Source organism: Fistularia commersonii, chromosome 23, assembly GCF_037954325.1.
Source record: "Fistularia commersonii isolate RoL2024-O1a breed Wild chromosome 23, RoL_Fcom_v1.0, whole genome shotgun sequence".
NCBI classification, from domain to species: Eukaryota; Metazoa; Chordata; class Actinopteri; order Syngnathiformes; family Fistulariidae; genus Fistularia; species Fistularia commersonii.
The window spans coordinates 5,494,245-5,513,985 of record NC_141306.1 but is presented as its reverse complement, the minus strand read 5'-3'; the positions used below and the strand labels follow the sequence as shown (position 1 = coordinate 5,513,985).

Sequence of the window (19,741 nt, the reverse complement as noted above, 5' to 3'; positions counted from 1 at the left end):
GACCATTCCCAGTGCTAGGCATTTCTGTTTATATATATTTTTTTACATTTAACGTATTCTATTGTAGATATTGTTCATAGTCTTTGTTTATTTGTATCCTTGTAATTCTTGTAATATCCTTTATTTGCATAGTCTCTCTTTTATTACTATTTGCTCACTTTTCTGTCTACACCGTCTACTCCGTAATTATGCTGCGACAACTCAATTTCCCCGTCTTCGGATCAATAAAGTCTATCTTATTTTATCTTAACATAAGTATTTATTTATTTTTTTAAGCAAATAGTTTCCCCCTCACGATTGCCTTTCGAGGCATATATAACATAATGCTCATATACGCTGCAGCCACAAGGGAACTGAACCAATGCAAGCTTAGGGAAGGACGTAAAACCGAAAAGCTACAAAGATAGTGACTTTTAGAACTCTGTCACTGAACCGTCAGCATTTATTTCACCGCTTAATTCAAGTTGTGCTGTACAAGGATTCGAAAAAAAAACGGTGACAGACGTAGAATGGAGGTCATGGACTGGAGGCCGTAGATGGCAGTAGAGCTGGCTGGGGCTTGCAGTTAAGAGATGCTGAAAACAACAGAGCTTATGATTTGGAAACTCGCACATCAATCTACAGAAGCTCATTAAAGAACTGTAAAAATAAAAAGAAAAAGAAATGCATTTTTCAAAATGGTTCGATTGGAAGTGAAAGATCATTTTCATCCGTCGCCTCCTTTCACCCGGCAGGTGTGTCACTATACGAAATATATTTTTATATAATATGTATAATTTTTGCACAAATTACGCAACAGGTACTTCACAAATGCTTGTGATTTCTATGATCATGGAATCAGGAGAAATCTGGTCTTTGCATGTTTTAGTTGTTTTGAATCCTTATTCGTCCTTGTAATTGTTCACTGAATTCAGGCACTTTTTTCAAGGAATTTATTTGTCCTAAGTGTTTTCTCTCCCAGGGAAATCCGCATCTGTCTGTATTTTGACCGGCAAAGACTATTTAAAAGGTTCAGTCTTAGCTTTAAGTACTTGTAGCCCCTGGGAGTTCCTCCATCCTGGCCATACGTAGATAATCCCGCTCTTCTTCCTCACTTGGGTGCGTTTTTGCTCCGAGACGTGCAGAGCCTGTTATCGGCCCCGCTTTAAAACCCTGTAATATTCAGGACTTTGTCAGTGTCAGCCTTTACAGGGAGGGGCGGAACAAGCCAAAGCGCTTTAGTTATCTTTTCTCATTTTAAATCTTTCATTCAAAACTACATCAGTATTTGGGGATTATTTAAGCTGGAATGGAGCCGTGGAGCCAAAGGACAAAGCCGCAGGAGCCGGCAAAAGTAGTCCGACTCTATTTTGGGTACCGGATAATGGCCTGGCCTGTCCGTCGGCGGTAACCTGGCGCTTTAGGGTGAATATGAACATTTTATTAACGTAACAATACCCTTAGAGACCCACTTATCCGAATCATCCGCCTAGAAATGATCGTATTCGGGCTTCTGGACTCTGACCTCACCTGCCTGAGACCATCAGGCACATAAAGTCAAGTCAATCATTTTAATCTCTCCTAAAACACATTATATGTTGTTTTACTTTTAATAATTTATCTCCATTTTACTCTTCTTTGTGTTTCATTTTCACATCTCTAATAACAAAACCAGTCAAACGATTGTGAGAAAAGTCGAATGCAAGCACACGATTAAAAGAATAACATTTAAGATGAACAGGTGAAAAACACAATGTTGGTTTTGATCATATCAGACTAACTGTCAGATGAAAAGGAAAAAAAAATCTCTTGAAAAAAAAAGGTGCTTGTTTTGTAAGCGCCAAAGGCAACCAAAACTAAGGATTCTGCGCATCTTGATTTGAATCAAAGCAACACCTTAAATAAACCAGCGTCGATTCAGTTACTAAAATACTGATCTGACCTCCATCTCTGACCTCATACTGCTGCCTTGCGAGAGGAGGAGGCGGCGTGAAAATCAAATTCCAACACTCCAGGGATGAGTTGATAACAAAAGTCCTTTAATAAATATAGTGTAGTACTTAGAATGGGCTAGTAATTATAAACATACACCAACAGCCCAGTGAAGCCGGAGCTCTACTGGGCGCAGAGCCTGCGCCGAAGCTAGCCTGCCGCTCAAGTCCAATTTTATTCTGCCTTTTTTTATTTTTTCTCCTGGGAAATTGAGATTTGTCGTTAATAAGCTTCCATAGATCTTCGTCTTGCATAACCCAATCGGAAAACCCCCCACCCCAACCCCGCCGTCGTCGATCACGTCGGTAATACGGTGTAAACATTGCTTAGCCGTGACAGAGGTAAATCTCGGACATCAAGTACTCTGTATTTTGCCGCCACATTCAAGACAATGACAGTAAATATTTCTCCTTAGCAATGAATAAATTAATTTGTTTTGCAGGGTTGAAATACCAGAAAAATAATCAAGGGAAAAAATGTTTTTAAAAAAAAAACCAACAATCAATGCTGGCTCACATTTGACAAAATGTCTCTTCAATAAATAAATAAATCAGGAAAATGAGACATAAATTAATTTAATTAAATACATAAATAAATAAATATACTTAATTACAATGAGCAGATGAGAGACGGCGTCTAGAATGAGCCTTCCTGAAATACAAAGGCAGATCAACCCAGGACATGCGTGGTCTGCAGCGTCACAGTCCGTTTCCGTGGAGTCGGTGAGGAGGCGAGAGGCCGCACATGATGCATTTGGCACAAGCTGACCCCGGCGGCCCCGGAGCCAGTCCCTCCGGTTGGCAGTAAGCACATGTGAGGACGCACACCGGGCAAAAAAAATAAAATAAAATAAAACAAAAAAATAAAAACAGCAGAGTAGCTCGTCCGCTTCCCTTTTACTCATCCAACGACAGCCTGGGGGAGCGAGGGTCGGCGCCGAGGCCGCTCTTCTCTTCGAACGTCAACAACTCATCTGCATTTTCTCTTTGCACTTTGGTTTACTGGGTGCTTTACAGGGGGGGGGGGGGGGGTTCTTACATTTTCCAGAACCTGAAAAAAAAGGCCGCCTGCTGCTGCACATTAAGCTTTCACCTGAAACGATGGACTTTTCAAAAGTGTCTAAACAATTTAAATTTGTCCGGCTTTTCTCAAGCAAATATGGACCAAAAAAAATTCAAAATATTTCTTATAATATGCAAATTTTGAATCGCTTTTCTTTTTAATTTCTTCTCATTTTTGTGATTTCTTGCTGAGGCGCGTAAGGCATGTTGTCACAACATTTTTACCACATGTATTTTATGTGGATATAATGGGAGTAGGGGGGGTAAATATATAAATAATATTGAAAAATATAAAGTGTAATGGCTGAATTAAAGTAATTATACTGTCATGAGTAATTACGGTGGTTGCAGATTTTCTTTTTTTCTTGGTTTTATGGGGCTCCTTAAGAGAAAGTTTCTGTTTATTCACACTCCTCTACGTCCAATGTCCCGGAAATACAACAACTCGACAGGTCAAAGAAATATGTCGCCAGAGTTGTTGTAGAGGTGACCTGTCTCTTTGTCTAATTCTTGCTCATGTGATACATCGACATCACGTCACCAGCGGGTTTCCAAATCCAAAATTCAATGAATAAAAAATAGATAACCCAAGGCAACAAACCCATTGAAATCCTCCCCCTAAAAAAAAATGGACATTTTTCCAACCTTCCTAACTAGAAGTGCACTCCGCCGGCGTCCACCTGCAGGCCACTTGCTGTGTTCATGGATCCGTCCTCATTTCGACCCCCCTGCCCGCCGTCTCACCGGCGCAGCCCAACACCTTTCGAAAATAAAACGACCCAGCGGGTTTTCTGCCATCCCGCTGAGACACAAAGCCCCCCCCTCCCAACACACACATGTAATAAATACTGAAATGAATTCCCCCCAACTCTCCTTATTACCTTTGCAGCAGTTAGACCTCAGCAAGGACAGGCGGTTCAGTTTCATCCTCAGAAACACTCGATTTCAAATGTAAGCACCGACCGCTGTGTGTTTCTGGCAACATTTTAAAGGTGGGGGAAATTAAATAAATTCAGAAATGTAACGTCCCCCATCGGACGTAGCATTATCCTACCGGCGACCCCCCTCGGCTCGATGTTGTTCCTGGGTCGGGTCCAGACACCTGGACCTCGCCTGGAATCTGACCGAGGAAGGTTTATTGTGAACTCATCGTACACAAACTCCCCGTCATGAAACGCAACAATGTCGCTGACGAGCCTCCGTTTTTAAAGACGCGGTCATAAATCATGTGGCTCGACCTCAATGTGTGTAAAAAATTTTAAAAAAAAAGGAAAAAAAAAAAACGAACAAGGGTGAGATGAGCCGGCTAAGCGTGCAAACAAAAAAGATTCTCTTTTTTTTTGGATTTCTGATATGATATAGAAATGAGGGGAAAAAAAGGGCGGAGGGGGCGGTAACCCAAAAAAAACCCGAAATCAATAATACCATGACACACACACACACGCGCGCGCTCACACACACACTTTGAGGGAGAAAAAGAGAAGTTCCATCCTTTTTCTTTTGTTCTCCAACTCCTGTCTCATCAGGACTCCTAGGTTGTAACTACAGAACGTTTGATACCTTCTGAGAAAAAGAACAACAGCATTATATTACACAGACTGATGGAAATAGAAATGTTAGTACTCATGGCCTTGAGGACTTTGTTTTTGATCATATACAGTGTGTGAGTGTGTGTGAGAGAGTGTGTTTCGAGTGTATAAGCACATGTGTGAGTTCCACCACATCGGCTCCCGATTCCTCGACCCTTTGGCGGGATCTGCACGTGTCGCTCACGTTAAAATCCGATCAGCTCGGGGGGGAAAAAAAGTAAATAAAGAAAGAATCTTTCGAGAAGATCTCGAACCGTCGTTTCGTGGAGTCAGAAAAGGAGGCTCGCCGTGGGACAAGACGTCACACCGAGCTCTCCGCTCCGCCAGGCCATCCCGTCGTGCAGCGTGGAACCTTCCCGCTTCGCTGTCCGCCTGCTGGTCGCTCTTCTCATGTGGGGTGTGGAGGAAGACGGGCGGGGGGCGGGTTTGGAGGGTTAGGGGCCGGAGAAGGGGGCGTCGGGTATTGAGGAACGGTGAGGTGCTAAAGGAGCGCATCGTAACTCCCCCGGCTGGCGTTTGAGAGGAGTGAGGAAGAGTTAAAAGGAGGGAGGTTGAAGTATTGCAGTCAGTCGGCCGGGTGGGCGGTTGGTCTTATTCGATGACCATGCAGTGGGGCAAATGCTGAGAGTAGTACTTGAAGAGCTCAGCCGTAGCTCCGGGGCAGTTGGTCAGTTCCAGCTCCTCCAGGTCCTGCAGCTGGATGAGGCCAGACAAACCGGTGGTGGTCAGCAGGGGGCAACCTGGGGGGCAGTGAAGAGCTGCTCGGTCACACTGCACAACAAACCCCGTGACATGACATGACATGATATATATACTTTCAATTTGAATGATACAATATCCCCCCCCTCAAATGCGCACACAAACTCAACACTAGATGGCACTATTATTTTCCTGGTGTACATAAATATACCTTCAAGGTGCCGCACACGGTTGAATTTATCCCCGTTAGCTGTTTATTGAGATGTTGTTATTTATATCGTCGGACTCACATCGATCAGTTGATCTGTGTGAAATGAAAGTTAAATGAAAAATATTGCGAGAGATCTAACCTGCTAGGGACAGTAGACGGAGACTTCTCATCCCGAACAAATGCTGCAGGCCAAAGTCCTGCACCTGTGTGGGGAAACACACACATGCACACGGAGTCAAGCATTATTTCCTTTACGCAGCCTCTCCACACACACAGGACGTGTATTTACATCAGTATGGGATCTCCCCTCCCACTTTATGTTTGCGTTTTTACCTGACAACACCATCGAAGGTAAAGGCTCCTTAACGAAGACATGGTGGACAGGTAGCCCAAGCCGGTGTCTGTGATCCGTACGCACCTGCGCACAAACACAACACAATGCGAATCATTTGCACTCTCAGTAAACCTGATATTTCGATTTGGGCGGCGTTGTTACGACACCGACCAATTTATTAGATACAACTCAACGCCGGGAGGCCGCTTCAGTCGATAACGGGTGCTGAGTGAAAAAACACCTACCTGTCCAGCACCAGCTCTTCCAGTTTATGCAGGTCGCAGGCGATGTACTCCAGGGCCATGTCCGTGATCCGGGGGCACCAGGACAGGTCCAGGCTGCGGAGCTTGCGCAGGTTCTCCGCCACCAGTTCCACGCCGTCGTCGGTGATCTTGGAGCAACCGGACAGGCTGAGGGCGGTCAGGTTGGGCAGGCTGTGCACCATGTTCACCACGCCGTGATTTGTGATCTCCCAGCAGGAGTGAAGCCGCAGAGTGTGGGTGGTGTAACCCTGCGGGGCCGGCAGGGGTTCCGGTTAGTTTGAAGCGAGGAAAATGAAAACGAGTCGTAGCCGATTCCCGTTCCTGAGATCCCACCTGTTTGGCTGTAAAGTAGGCCATGGCGGTGTCGGTCACATGGTAGGCCTGTAGGCTCAGCTCCGATAGGTTGGGAAGGAGCTGCGAGATGGCCGCGATGGCGTCGTCCGCCACGTTGATGCAGTCGCTGACGCTGAGGGACGTTAGCCGCGCGTTGAGACTGGACCAAAGGCCGGCCTCCGTGAAGTCGTTGCAGCCCGAAAGCTCGAGGTGCATCAAGCCCTGCATCTGCTCCAGCATCACCTACGAGGTCACAGTGTGGGTGCTTGTTTATTTTTACATTACTTTTAACATCGCTTTCAGTATATACGGATATATAGCTTTATTTATAACAACGCCTTTAATTTGACCCGGACATCGAGCGGCAGAAACTGAACGGCGTTTAAAATACGATTCTATTCCGTGTGAGCCGTGTGTCCTTGTTCAGTAATTCTCCATTTTTTTCTATTGTGTGCGATTTGAGGTTTTTCAATCCAGTGTGCGTCCTGTTCTATTCACGCTCCCCTTTGTATTCCAGCCGATTCACCGCGGTCGCCTGTCAGTTAGTCGCTCTTCATCGGCCCGTCCTCTCCCCGCCTGTCTCCGCCGCGCACACCTGTCGTGCTTCGTCAGCTCGCGTTGGTGTTTTCGATGTGACTTCTGTTTCGGCCTTAGTCTCGGTTTGCATGTCGCCGCGGCCGGCTCGAATGCCCTGACAAATCCCCTTATTTCGTTTCAGTGAGGATAAAGAAAAGTTGTTTATATCAGTTCTGCTTGTTGCTCCCTACATTCGGGTCCCAGTGATTGGACACACTATATCATATCACCTCATTTAAAGATTGCTTTTCTTGCAGACTCATAGATGTTGGCTCTTGTACTCAGAACGGCCAAATAGCAACTCCACACACGTTAAACTAGAGGAAGAGAGTGAAATGTGTACGGTATTACTGTGAAATGGAAATAGAGCCGTCTGGAACATCTTATTTTATTTACTGTTCATCTATTTTTGATGAAAAAAAAAAAAGAAGATCCGATTTACCCATATTTGAAGCGACCGGCTTTTAACTTTAAAATCTACAGCCGGCGACTCGGTTCACTGCTGAAAATATGAGGAGGAGGAAGAGGAGAGAAAATGTGCATATTAATGTCATGGAAGCAGGCAGCGTATGACTCACAGCCGAGATTTTAACAGATCAGGCTGCTTTCAGTGGTCGGCCTCAACATCTTATACCCGGACAGCCTGCTGAATAAGTGCTTCCTGTGTCTGTTTTCAGGAGTTTCGCGTCAAACGCCGACATCGATGCATGATGTGAACTCCTATTTATCATGTAAACAAGCCACTACTCTTTCCGGGAAACGATGTCAAGATGAAAATCGTGGGCGCCGTAATAAGGTTGGGAGTTTCCCAGAAAAATAATGACACCATAAAATCCTTGCCTTCTTGTCTGTAAAAAGAACAGTTTTTTTTTTTTCTGAATTTGTTATCGATACAAGTGTGATAGGCCAGCGGATTTAAAAATCGTTCCGGCCTAACAGATGCCACATGTGAATTGTGAAATTATATGTTTCTAAGATCTCTTTCTGCACATTTTAGGGAGATTTTGTGCATTTCTTCATGTCTCAAGTTTCTTTTTGAAAATCTCCAGGAGCGTCATTGGCACATTTTGTAAAAGGAAAGGCTGTTGGAGTGAGAACAAAATCATCTATTTAATAGATGAGTTTATTCTAACAAATAAAAATACATAATAGATTCTATTACGTATTTTTATATTTGTGACTGAAGCCACCAGAGGTTTGACTGAGCCCCGAACAAAATCGCTGGAAGTACAAAGCTGCAAAGAGGCCGAAATGAATTCACAAATCGTCCATCTAAATCAGTCCAACTACAAACCTCCTTCTTTTTTCTTTAATTTCACCATCCTCTCTGTTTTCTCTGCACTCACACTTGTTGTTGTAAAAAAAGAACAGGTTATGCAAAAAATCAGCACGGTGCAACAGGAAAGGCCATATATAGATCATGCAGCCAACAATTCCACGTTTCTCCATGGCAACGAGCCACTCATCCCCAAATAGCACCCTAGCCGAGCAGGTATGAAGAGCCATCTGAGAAACACTCCGCCCGCAAACCATCCTCGTTTCCAGGCAAACCACTTCAATGGCAATGAATGACAAAAACCAAACACAAGCAGAGGATTTAAGAATTAAGCGTTTTATAAAATGGGAACTTTCATTTTTTTCCCCCCAATCATAGTGGTTTCCACTGGTTTCTCTTTATTTTTGCCATTGGATCTCCTGGTTTTTAGGCGACATCTTTTTGGTGTTTCACCACAATGTCTTCATTAATTTAAAAAATAATTAAAAAAAAACAAGAATTAGGCATGTCAATATTTTGAGGTTAGTTTTTTGAAGGATTCTTTGATTTATTTTTCATTTTTTTAATTTAAGATTGTTTTTTTGGGGGGGGGTTATTTTTCGTCCATTTTAGGGTGAATTGTTTGGCGATGCAGTATTTCGGGTGATTTTTGGATTTCAGTGGAATATTTCTAGGTATTTTGCATTTTCTCATGATTTTGTACATGATCAAAAGGACTTTTGAGGGAGAGCATCACATATAATCAGAAAAGTAGGACATTTCCACCAGACATTGGAGTGAAGCGTAGTTTTGGCTATTTTCAAGATATAAATGTGATCTTCATCATGCGAGACTCACCTCCAGGCCGGCGTCCGTGATGGTGGACCTCTTGAGGCTGACCGATCGTACTCCCTTCTTGGAAAGCGGGTAGTTATCAATGAACTCACAAATGTCCAGGTCTGACACTCCCACTAAGCAGAAGGACTGGAAGCCACGCAGCGCGAAGGCCTGCAGGCTGACAAACTCCTTCTCCCCGTTGGGCCACAAGGTGTATAGCTCTTTGGCGTGCAAGATGGGGGTCACGCCGTCCCAAAACTTGGGCTGGTACAACACCTTGCGCCACGTCTTGCACACCTGCGCCAGCACGCACTTCTCAGCCGTGGTGAAATACCAGAGGAGCCGGTTGAGCAGCTTCTCGTCCAGGACGAGCTGACGCTCCAGCAGCATGGGTTTGGGTAGAGTCAGAGGGGGGAGTCCGCGAAGGGACGGCTTCAGGCCCATCAGGGGTTTCCCGGGGTCCAAGTCGGGACCCAGGAGCGAGGCGGCGGAGTGAGGCATGCCAGGGCCGTCCAGATGGTGGTGGTGGTGGTAGGGGAGGGAGGACGGCGGAGGGGGCAGGATGGAGGGCACGGAGGACGACTGGCACAGGCGGTTCTTGGCGGCGGGGGTGCCCTTGGTGATGCTTGCACTGCCCAGTCCGTTGGGCTGGCTGGGGGGCAACTTCACCATGCCATTGCGAGTCACACATGGGGACTTCAGGTCACTGGGAGTCGACATGTTCAACATTGGGAACCTGGGGAAATGACACACACACACACACATACACACACACACACACACACACACACACACACACAGCGATACACGTCAGCACAGGTATGAGGGAAGAACAAGTCAGCCCACTGAGTTAGTCATTACTAAAGACAAGATCAAATTCAGCTTAAAATATGGGATTGATCCATTTTAAATTCTTCCATTCATTATTTATACCCCTTATCTGGCTCTCGGTGTTGGGGGGGGGTCCTAGTCCTATTTCCTAATCCAGCTGTGATTGGCCGAGAGGCGGCGTTCAATCTGGACCAGCCAATCACAGGGCAACATGTAGAGACGTGGAATACAACCAGGGACCTGTGAGGTGGAACGCTTACCAACACACCTTTAAATTGTTTAATTGTTAAAAAAATAACACAGATCCTGTTTCAGCTGGAAATTCTATGACCTTTACTCATTAGCCATAACGCCTCTCAAAATTCAGATATCCAGCTTATCACGTCACACACACACGGACACACGCATTTGGGATCCGTTCGACCTGCACAGAAGCATAAAGGAAATACAAACGTCGATGACAAATCTCTTGGTCGATTTGTGCTGTCGTCAACTCTGAGAGAAAGTATTTCTGTGATAGTTCATCACCCAGGAATCTGCCTCTGCATCAGCGAGGGTTATCCGGAGATTCACAGACGCCATAAACACGCAGAGCAACACGCTATGTTTAACGGTAACGGAAAAAAACTACAACTCTCAACATCCGGTATCACAACAAGAGAAAACAGGTCCTTATTTATCTATATTTCCTGATGTAAATGAGATTCACTCAGTCCTTTTGTGCCCGAGAGAAAACGAAAAGCCATTTTAAACGATTAAAAAAAAGGAAAGGCAAATTAAAATAGCATCGCTTGAATATTAATAGAAATGAGTGAGGGAATCACTGACCCGTGATGATTGAAGGTCATCAGCATGCTGTTCGGAGAGGCGGCCGGTTCGGAGCTGGATATTTTGCAGTCATGTACGTAGAAATATTTTACCATGGCCTCATCCAGCCCGTCCTGTGTGATGCCAGTTTGTCAGTAGCAGCGGGAGAGCTCTCTGCCTCAAACCATCAGTTACGTAACGCTCTGACTAAAGGGCTTCACACACAACCACGTCCTCCAGCCTTTACTCTGCTCAAAACCACCAGCTGTGCTCCCGACGCCCCCGACGTCCATAAACCCATAAATCCCATCGTCTCCACACGGCGGATTGCTCCTTAGCAGCGTGGCGTTTCGCCGGATCCGCGGATCGTAGCAGCCTGCATGCAGTTCACCCGCTCGGACGTATTTGAGGTCGGTCCCTTAGCAGATGGAGCCCGGCTCTGCCTCCGCCGCAGCATCACCGAGGTTCCTCCATTACATAATACAACAGTGCTGTCAGCGAGACGGGCTGCAGTGAAAAAAAAAAAAAAAAAAAAGAACAATGCCGGGCTAATCTGCCGCTGAACACACAAGCCGAACATCAAATCAGATGTAACAAGCCAGCTGAGCGTTAGAAAATATTATCTAACGAGATTTACCCCCTCCCACCCAATGTCTGAACGCATGTCTACCGCGGCATCTTTATTTACCACTCGCCGATCATGTGTTTGTGTGTCTGGTATGGTTGTGCAGAGGGGGCTGTTTGTGTTTGTGTTACAATAAGGTACACAATAGCGCGGGGGTCGGCAGCTTTTTCTGCTAAAAGGACATTTTGGCCCCAGTGTGGATCCGCAAAAACACATCTGTGCTTTATAAGCAGGGGTTTTCCCGGGTGTTCCGTGACCGAACCCCAAAATAAAAAACAACTCATTCCACCCACACAGACGGGGCTCAATAAAACAAATACATCGTTCAATGTAAATTTAATCATTCGTCCCGTTTATTTTACTTGTCATTTATTTGGAGCAATTTCTTTTTGATTCGTTATATATTGGCAGTGATTTTCTTATGAATTTTGCGCAAAAGCGGCAAAATTAAAACCCAAAATATTTTACAATATACATACTTTCAGACAGCGTGGGAATTTTGCCTGAGAGAGGAAACCTCAAATCATTTTTAATGTGGTTTAGTTTTCTAGCATCACTTTACTCCCATATTTGTTTCTCGTGACCCCGGGGTTGGTCCTGACCTTTGACCCCTGATGTGTCAGCATGATTAGATTACAGAGGACTGTGGAAAGCGCTATAGCTGCGGGCTCCCCCACCCTTACCCTCCATCCCCCAACTCCCTCACCCCAGGGGGCTACAGAGGAACACAACAACACATGTTTTGTGAATTCACTTGCAAAATACCCCCCAGTAAAAGTCAACATATTTGGTGAAAGCAAGTAAATCGGCCGGTTCACACAGCCTGCAATGGAGAGCACGAGTGATGCCCATGCACAAACACACACACACACACACACGTACGCACGCACACACACACACACGCAGTCAGTGTAAATTTTGCAAAAAAACAGTCATCATGAAATTATGTCAATTAGTTCTGACTGACCGTCAACCGCTCGGACCACTAGGCTCTGTGTGTGAGTGTGTGTGCGTGCATCTGTGTGTGCACATGGGTTCGTGTTTAGGCATGCTATATCTTTATTAATATCATAACAGTGAGGTAAATTACTCCCCTACCCCACCTCCATTTTCAGGAATTTTATTTTAAGGAACAATACTTGCTAAAATGGGTCATTTTTCGTAGTTTGTGTGATATTGATTTCTGAAAATTATCCCGGGACTCCTCCATTCAAGTCCCAGGATGTGGACTACAGTGTTTACAGGAAGTGAAGCAAATACCACAATCGTACTTATAGCTTTTGTATTGATTTCAAACTATAGTATCGAGCCTCAAGACGGATGTAAATGGGAAGAAAAAGAATTACTAAGCGTATTTGCGAGAATATAAAGCTTTATGTTCATCAGTCTCCTTGGGTCTGCCCCTTCGGGCCAGAGCTGTTCTCTCCAGAGAACAAGTGACTGGACTTGGGTGTTTGCGGGGCAGCGCTGCCCTCCAAGTTGCAGCGCGTGCTTCGAAAAATGATGCTTCCCTCCGGACGCAGGTGTAAATTACAAATTACGTTTCTATCCTCTTCCTAAGTCCAAGCTCAGCCCGTCCAGATGTTTTCTCTCTGTTAGAGCCGACCGTTTTTTCTGGGAAAAATCAAGTCTCCAAAGTTTTCATTCCACATTCTCACACAACCATGTGTAACTGTGTCATATGAGGGTCTGTTCAATGCCGTCGCTTTTCAATTCAATCAATTAAAAATAAAAATTTGGCTGGTTCAGGGGTCCCCTGGTTTGATTCCGACAAGGGGTTTGCATTGTCTCTCCGCGTCTGCGTTGGTTTCCTCCCACTGTCCAAAAACATACAGGAGGTCCGTTGGAGACCCTTATAAATCCCCGGATGTGTGAATTAGAGGGTGAATGGTTGTATATTTCTGTACGAGGCCCTGTGATGGACTGGTGAGCGGTCCGGGGTGAATCTCGCTCGATAACAGAGGGAAAGGCTTCAGCATCTCCCACAACCCTGAGTGCAGGATAAGCAGCGTAGATAATGAATGAGTGCATCTTATCTGTATCTTCCTGCATCGTTTCCCACTGAGAATATCATTTGGACAGTTGGACTTGCTGTTTTTTCTTTTTTCTTTTATTTTTTTTTAAATTTTTTTTGATGTTCCATTAATTTCAGTGCTTAAGAATAATTTCATTCATTCATCCTGTGCGGCCAGACCGCTACATTATTTCTTTGTGTAAAGGAACATTTGATGATGAATCTTGTCCTAAACATATATATTTCAAAGCTAATATATATGAATCTTATAATAATTCCTAAGTTGTTTCCAGTGGAATTTCTTCACAATTATTTCTCAAAAAAGATAGTTCAATTTACAAAGTTCCACCTGCCCGGAACAGAAATATTTTGACACAAATCCGCAAAAAGACATAATGGACATAGCAAATTGACATGACCTGAGGAGTTAATCTGTTTTGTGCTACGATTAATCATTCATGACAGACTGAGCTATTGTCTTCCCCATCGGCTTTATCTGTGTCAACGATTCCAATAATGCATCATTCTAACTGGAAATGATATTAGTAAGGATTAAGCATTATGGGAGATGAACAGAACACTCCGGTAAATCAGCTATTTCTCTTGCAGCTGCTCCTGTTCTGTCTAAAGGCGGCCTACGAACCTGTTTAACCGCCCAAACACAATATAGGGGCTTTTTTTGTGTGTCTATGTCCACTGCTGCCATGGTGACGCAGCCAGTTTTAATATATATAGCTTCCTGTGAGCCTTCACCTCTGATGGTGTTTGTGACGGGGCTAAATGGACATGTTTGCGCACCCTTCGCTCCTGCAGCGGGCTAAAGATACACTTTTTACATACACTTGCAAATATTCGGGAATATCTTGATATATGAAAGTGGGCTTCAACGGCCCCTTAATTGTTAACGATTATCCTGAAATCTCTGTCGTCTCGGTGAGTAACTGAACCGATCTGGATCTTACGTGCTACACTCTCTTCAGCGAGAATATTTTATGAGTATGTGTATAAATATTCTTAGTGAAGGAGCGAGTTAATAATCATAAAAAAAAAAAAACAACCAAAAGTAAGCGCACTGAAATAAACCTCAGCATCATGCGACCTACAATTACCTGGATTTAGAAAAAAAGGACTGAAATATTGTAATCCTGCAAATATGGTGTGAGAAAATGGACAGGAAAAAAATGAGTAAAATTTGAATGACTGAAAAATAGGCCATGAGTCTTACAAAAAATAAAAAAATTAAATAGACTATAATGAGTAAGGCATAGAGCAGATGCGTATTCTCTTGATGGATGTACCCTTCCCCACACCTTCCGCCAACTTTTCCACCCCTTGCTGGTGCTCGTCCGACGTACGTTCGCGAGCAGTGCGTGGGATTTATCTGACGTGCACATTCCACAACATCGAGCCAGGTGCCAGGTGCCGCCTGCCGTCATGCCCATCCTGAGTTTGCCCCGTGAGAGGACGCGGAGGGAGAGCCCTGTGACGTGACAGTGTTTTCTGGCGTACGGGGTGGAATCTGAGAACAAGGGCCTCACTATGCACTGCGGATGGTGCATAGTAAAGAGCTGTGGGGGCGGCAGTGGCGATGGGTGTCGTTTTTTAATTGAAATGAGTTCATCGATGAATAATTTGGACAGAAAGCCTTGCGTGAGGTGCCGCGAGGTTGCCGTCAGCCTCAGCATCGGAGGCTGACATTTGTACAGGCAACTACACACACACACACACGACACAAAAACTCCACGTCAGAGGCGCTTTGCTTGTTTTCCATGTCAAAGAGTCTCTGCCTCCCGGAACGAGACAGTCGGATGAACCTGCTTTCGCTCATACGTGGACCTACTCTTCAAATACCACTTACACTTCCTGTACTGCACGGATAGGAACAAAACACAGCTCCACTTAAAGTGAAGATGACCCACCCACAGTCCGGTGACCTGTAAAATATCAGTATCGCATGTATCATGGAAATATCCTTTCACAACAACAATCCTGTAGGAAAAGATAACAAAAGGTGTTACACAACTGTGTCACCTGTGTGTATGAATACTACTGGTGCTTTACAAATGGAGAAATATGCAGGTTTAAAAGGTCTGAAAATCCCCCCGGTGATAACCGAGAGGAGCCTCGGGAATCCTGCGGAGACGTATTGTAATGTCTCCATAATACACGGCTTAAGTGGCGGGAAAATGATTCACCGCTTGACTTTATGTCAGATCTTTGTGCGTGAGCGGCGCAGACATTCTTTGCTGCACCAAAACAGAAATCTACCGAATAATGCATTGGGTAATGTACCTTACATAAACGCACACTCCTGAGTCCTGATCAGAGACAAGCAACGACATCCTTTCTGCCAAATGATACACACTCCAACTATAATGTGCAAAGTCCAGTTTATGCTGTAGGTTATTATCACCGACACATTCATTCAGACACACGGTGTATCAAAACGACAGTCGGGTCAAATGCTAAAACCAAGCAAAAAAAAGTGGCTGCAATGTGAGACAGAAACAAAGTGAGCTACCACTCATTCAGCAATCCCATCACCTACAGATCTTCTGGAGCTCTTTAAATCCAAAATGTTCAACTTTAGCCAAGCCAACAAGGCTGATCCCTGTTATGAAACCACTGGAAACACAGCGAAACACTTAATCAAACAGGTAGAGCTTCTTAGGATAGGACAACCTCCTCTCAGGGTTTGGACTGGTCAACAGAGCTGGTTTTCTTAAACATTAGAATTCCTTTCTCACAGTTTGAGCGCTGACATCTGGGCTGAAGTTGAGTGAGGTGTCGAAGGTCGGTATAGCAAGTCTGAGAGGGTGCGAGAAGGATGACATTTATTTGTTTGTCTCTGGGTGGAGGATTGACATCACCATAAATGTTGCCAGCAGAACGACGTACAGTCATTCCATACATATGTTTGGTGGCTATATGAAGAAACAAGTGTATGGTTTATATGAAATTCAGATTGTAAAAGAGATGCATTCCACGAAATATAGTTATATTGTATCTTTATATATTATATATAATCTATATTTAGGTTTGGGAGCTGTGGCAGCTGCTCATTTCCATGTAAGTGTGTGATATTTTCTACTTCTCCACAGTTTATTAAGTTTGTTTTTTATTACTTCAAGGAATTAAATTATTATTCATTAGGAGATATAATTATTATTTGTGATGTTTGTGCATCACAGTGTTTAGATTGTGGAAAGTCTTTCCATACTCCACTTCATACACCTGTGATGTTTAACATTATGGTCAATCTTATGTGCACGCTGTGTTACACATTCATGAAATTACCAATATGCATCATGTATTTAAAAAAACATTATACATAAATTAGTCTATGGGAAAACACACAAGTATCAGATATTGCTAATATTCTAAATTGGCCTCAGGTTTTTATCACACAACGTCAATTCATTAATATCAAATAATATCACATGTGTATCCCTGGCTCGCCTTTTATGATTTGATTATCTATTTTGTCTTTCATCCCACTGAAGTGAAAACAATATCTCTGGCACAAGCTGGGGTACAAAGTGATTCGGATTCGACAGGACAATTGCCACCCTGACCTCGGTGACCGTGTTTCGGGCCATTACTAAGCTGATTAGGACAAAACCTCACAGAAATGTCTAATGGGATGAAATGATGACATGACCGTGTTCTTGTGTCCTCGAAAATTATTTTTCCGTTAAGAAGAGGCACTAAATACCCTTATTAAACACAACAAATCCTCTGGTTCACAGAGGCCTGTTGATTCCACGGCGCGGATGTTGCTGACTGCCTCCAGTCGCTGTGACACACTTAAACTGCATTATCTTTAAAGTTAAAAGTTTGAAAGATAAACTACAACAAAACTGGAGGAACAGATGACCCAATTATCTAAAGCTCTAGATTAAACGGGCAACGGTAACTTGTGAGGAATTTACACATTTGTGCTATTTTTATTGAAAAATATCTTGAAAGAGGCTTTTTGTGTGGGGTTTGCATGTTCTCCCCGTGCTCATGCCGGTTTCTTCTAGGTTCTCCCGCCGTCCAAAAACACGCAGGAGGTCAACTAGAGACACAAAAATTGCCCAAATATGTGAATGAGAGGGTGAATAGTTGCATGTCTCTATATGGTGTGTGAATGACAGAGTGAATGGTTGTATGTCTTTATATGTTGCACTGTGATCGACTGGTAAGAGGTGAGTAGGCTCCAGCCTGAGAGCAGGATAATGAATGAATAAATGAATATCTAGCAAGACAGGTCTTTTTTTTATCAATCATAGCCAAAATGTGGTGAATGACTGGATGAGAACCTTGATGATTGAACTTAGACTTAGAAAGATTTTATTTGTCATGTAGATTCAGGTCAAAATGAAATTGCGATGCAACGGCTCAGAACACAGCAGGAATATTGATAGAAACAATATATTGTTTACAATATATTGTAGCATGTACAAATCCCTAAATATTGATGTTTGCATAATTTGTTCATGTCTTAATAGAGACCTGGGCATTTTATGGCCCGCGGGCCACATCTGGCCAGTTTTGCTTTTTTATCCAGCCAGCCAAACTATTTTCTTTGAATATTTTTATAATTCTCTTCAATCAATATTGAATTTAGACATTCCTTATTTTTTTTATTGTTTCATTTTGTATGGATGACTACATTCAAAATAATGTCAGTACATTTATATGATCATTAATTATTTTGATGTTGAAGTAAAATGCCCCAAAAAAATCTAAATATTTCAATTAAATTTTTCATTTTGTTCAATTTACATGCCACCTAGTTGTCCCGTGCTTACAAATTAAAAAAGAAATGTGGCCCGCCAGCCAAAATAATTGTTGTTAAACTTCAGGTGTATTAAAACCCAGTGTAGCTTTTTTCTTAAAATGCTTAACTTAAGATCAAGATAATGGAACAAACAGACTTTTTCCCCATGCTATTTTCCAAGCATTTAATTTTCTAGTAATCTAATACCGGGATATTCGCTCAAAATGTCCAATTCTCCATGCAAAGTGAGCAGGCCGTTCTCTTCAAGAAAATAATGCAAAGAGTGTGAGGAGCGACCCTCCAAAAACTCAGAGCATCCTGAAAGATGACGAAGGTTGCTGCTGGTGTTGAGCCACCAGATATTCCCATAAAATCAACACACGCACCGACGGGACGGGGACCTACATACCGGAGGGGAAACAAAAAAACAAAACAACAAAAAAAAAAAAAAAAAAAAAACACACCGCCGCACGACCCGACCGGGTACCGGAGCGGTTGCGTCACTGACAGACGCTGACGTCATCGTGTTTGTTAATAATCCGCAGCTCGATGCAGCTGATCAAATCCAGCTCGTGGAAAGAAAAACTCCACCGTGCACACAAAGAGCTCCCACACTCCCATTCCCACTCCCCCACGCAACCCTCCCCCCCCCTACTCTTCCCTCGGTGAACCCCCGGGGGGCCGACGGCGTGGCAGGAGCCGCAGTGTGGATGCTGCTACCATATCCTCACACCGTCATCCATCTCTCTCTCTCTCACACACACACACACACACACACACACACACACTTACACATCCTTTATTCCAGCATCCCTTACCTCTCAGATGCAGATGGACGCGGGCATTAATCCATGATCGCTCCCCCCTCGATCACGTTTCTCCCAACGTTGCGGCACCGAGAGCTGCAAATAAATAAATATGAGGAAGAGAAGGGAGGGTGGGGGGGCGACGGGAGGCGGGGTGGGGGTTTGGGGGGGAGGAAGAGGAGGAGGAGGAGGAGGAAGAGGAGGCCGCCCTGCCCGTTATTTCCTACCGAGAGCCGAGGGATGCGCCGACTGAGCCCATAGACGCGCGGCCGGCGTGCACGGGAAATCGATCGATCAGCAGCAGGAGGAGGAGGGTGATCGATAGATCGCCTCCTTGTCAGATGTGCGCGTCGGAGCGCCTCCTTTGTGTTCCGGTGGGGATGGCGGCGCTCCTCCGCCTCGTATTTTTTTTTCTCTCCTCCGAACACGCGTGCACGTGTGCGCCCGTGTGTGTGTCACTTAAAGAGATAGGAACGCTGTGGGGCGGGCGTGCGTGGGGAGCGCGGGAGGGGGGGGGGGGCGGCCGGAGCAGCCGCGCCGCAAAGCCCGCACGCACAACGCACGCTTTACGTAACCCCGGAGCAGCCGTCGTGCACGATGGCTGTGCACGACACGCGTACGCGCTTCTGTACAGAGAGGACGATCAGAGGCGCGCAACGTATCAGCTGAAGGGTGCGGGGGTGCAGAGGGATCCCCGCGGTGGGGGGGTTTGCGGGAGGTGCGGGGGAGGGCCGGGCGGGGGACTGCAGCCCTGATCATTTCAG

At 44.6% G+C, this 19,741-nt stretch overlaps 1 protein-coding gene across 2 annotated transcripts; it reads right to left on the bottom strand.

Annotated features, from left to right (window-relative positions):
- Positions 1 to 1,997: 1,997 nt before the first annotated feature.
- fbxl16 (F-box and leucine-rich repeat protein 16) lies at positions 1,998 to 19,399 on the bottom strand. 2 transcript variants are annotated; one of them, XM_086171076.1, is made up of 8 exons: positions 19,205 to 19,399; positions 18,990 to 19,073; positions 9,151 to 9,865; positions 6,462 to 6,704; positions 6,111 to 6,376; positions 5,865 to 5,949; positions 5,671 to 5,734; positions 1,998 to 5,361 (listed from the first exon to the last, which is right to left on the bottom strand). In XM_086171076.1, exons 3-8 carry the CDS (start codon positions 9,856 to 9,858, stop codon positions 5,213 to 5,215), a joined length of 1,515 nt encoding a protein of 504 aa, XP_086027202.1. In that variant the 5' UTR covers positions 9,859 to 9,865; positions 18,990 to 19,073; positions 19,205 to 19,399; the 3' UTR covers positions 1,998 to 5,212. The 2 variants fall into 2 exon arrangements, with proteins under 2 accessions (XP_086027202.1, XP_086027201.1); XM_086171075.1 differs by lacking the exons at positions 18,990 to 19,073; positions 19,205 to 19,399 and adding an exon at positions 10,789 to 11,336.
- Positions 19,400 to 19,741: the final 342 nt, after the last annotated feature.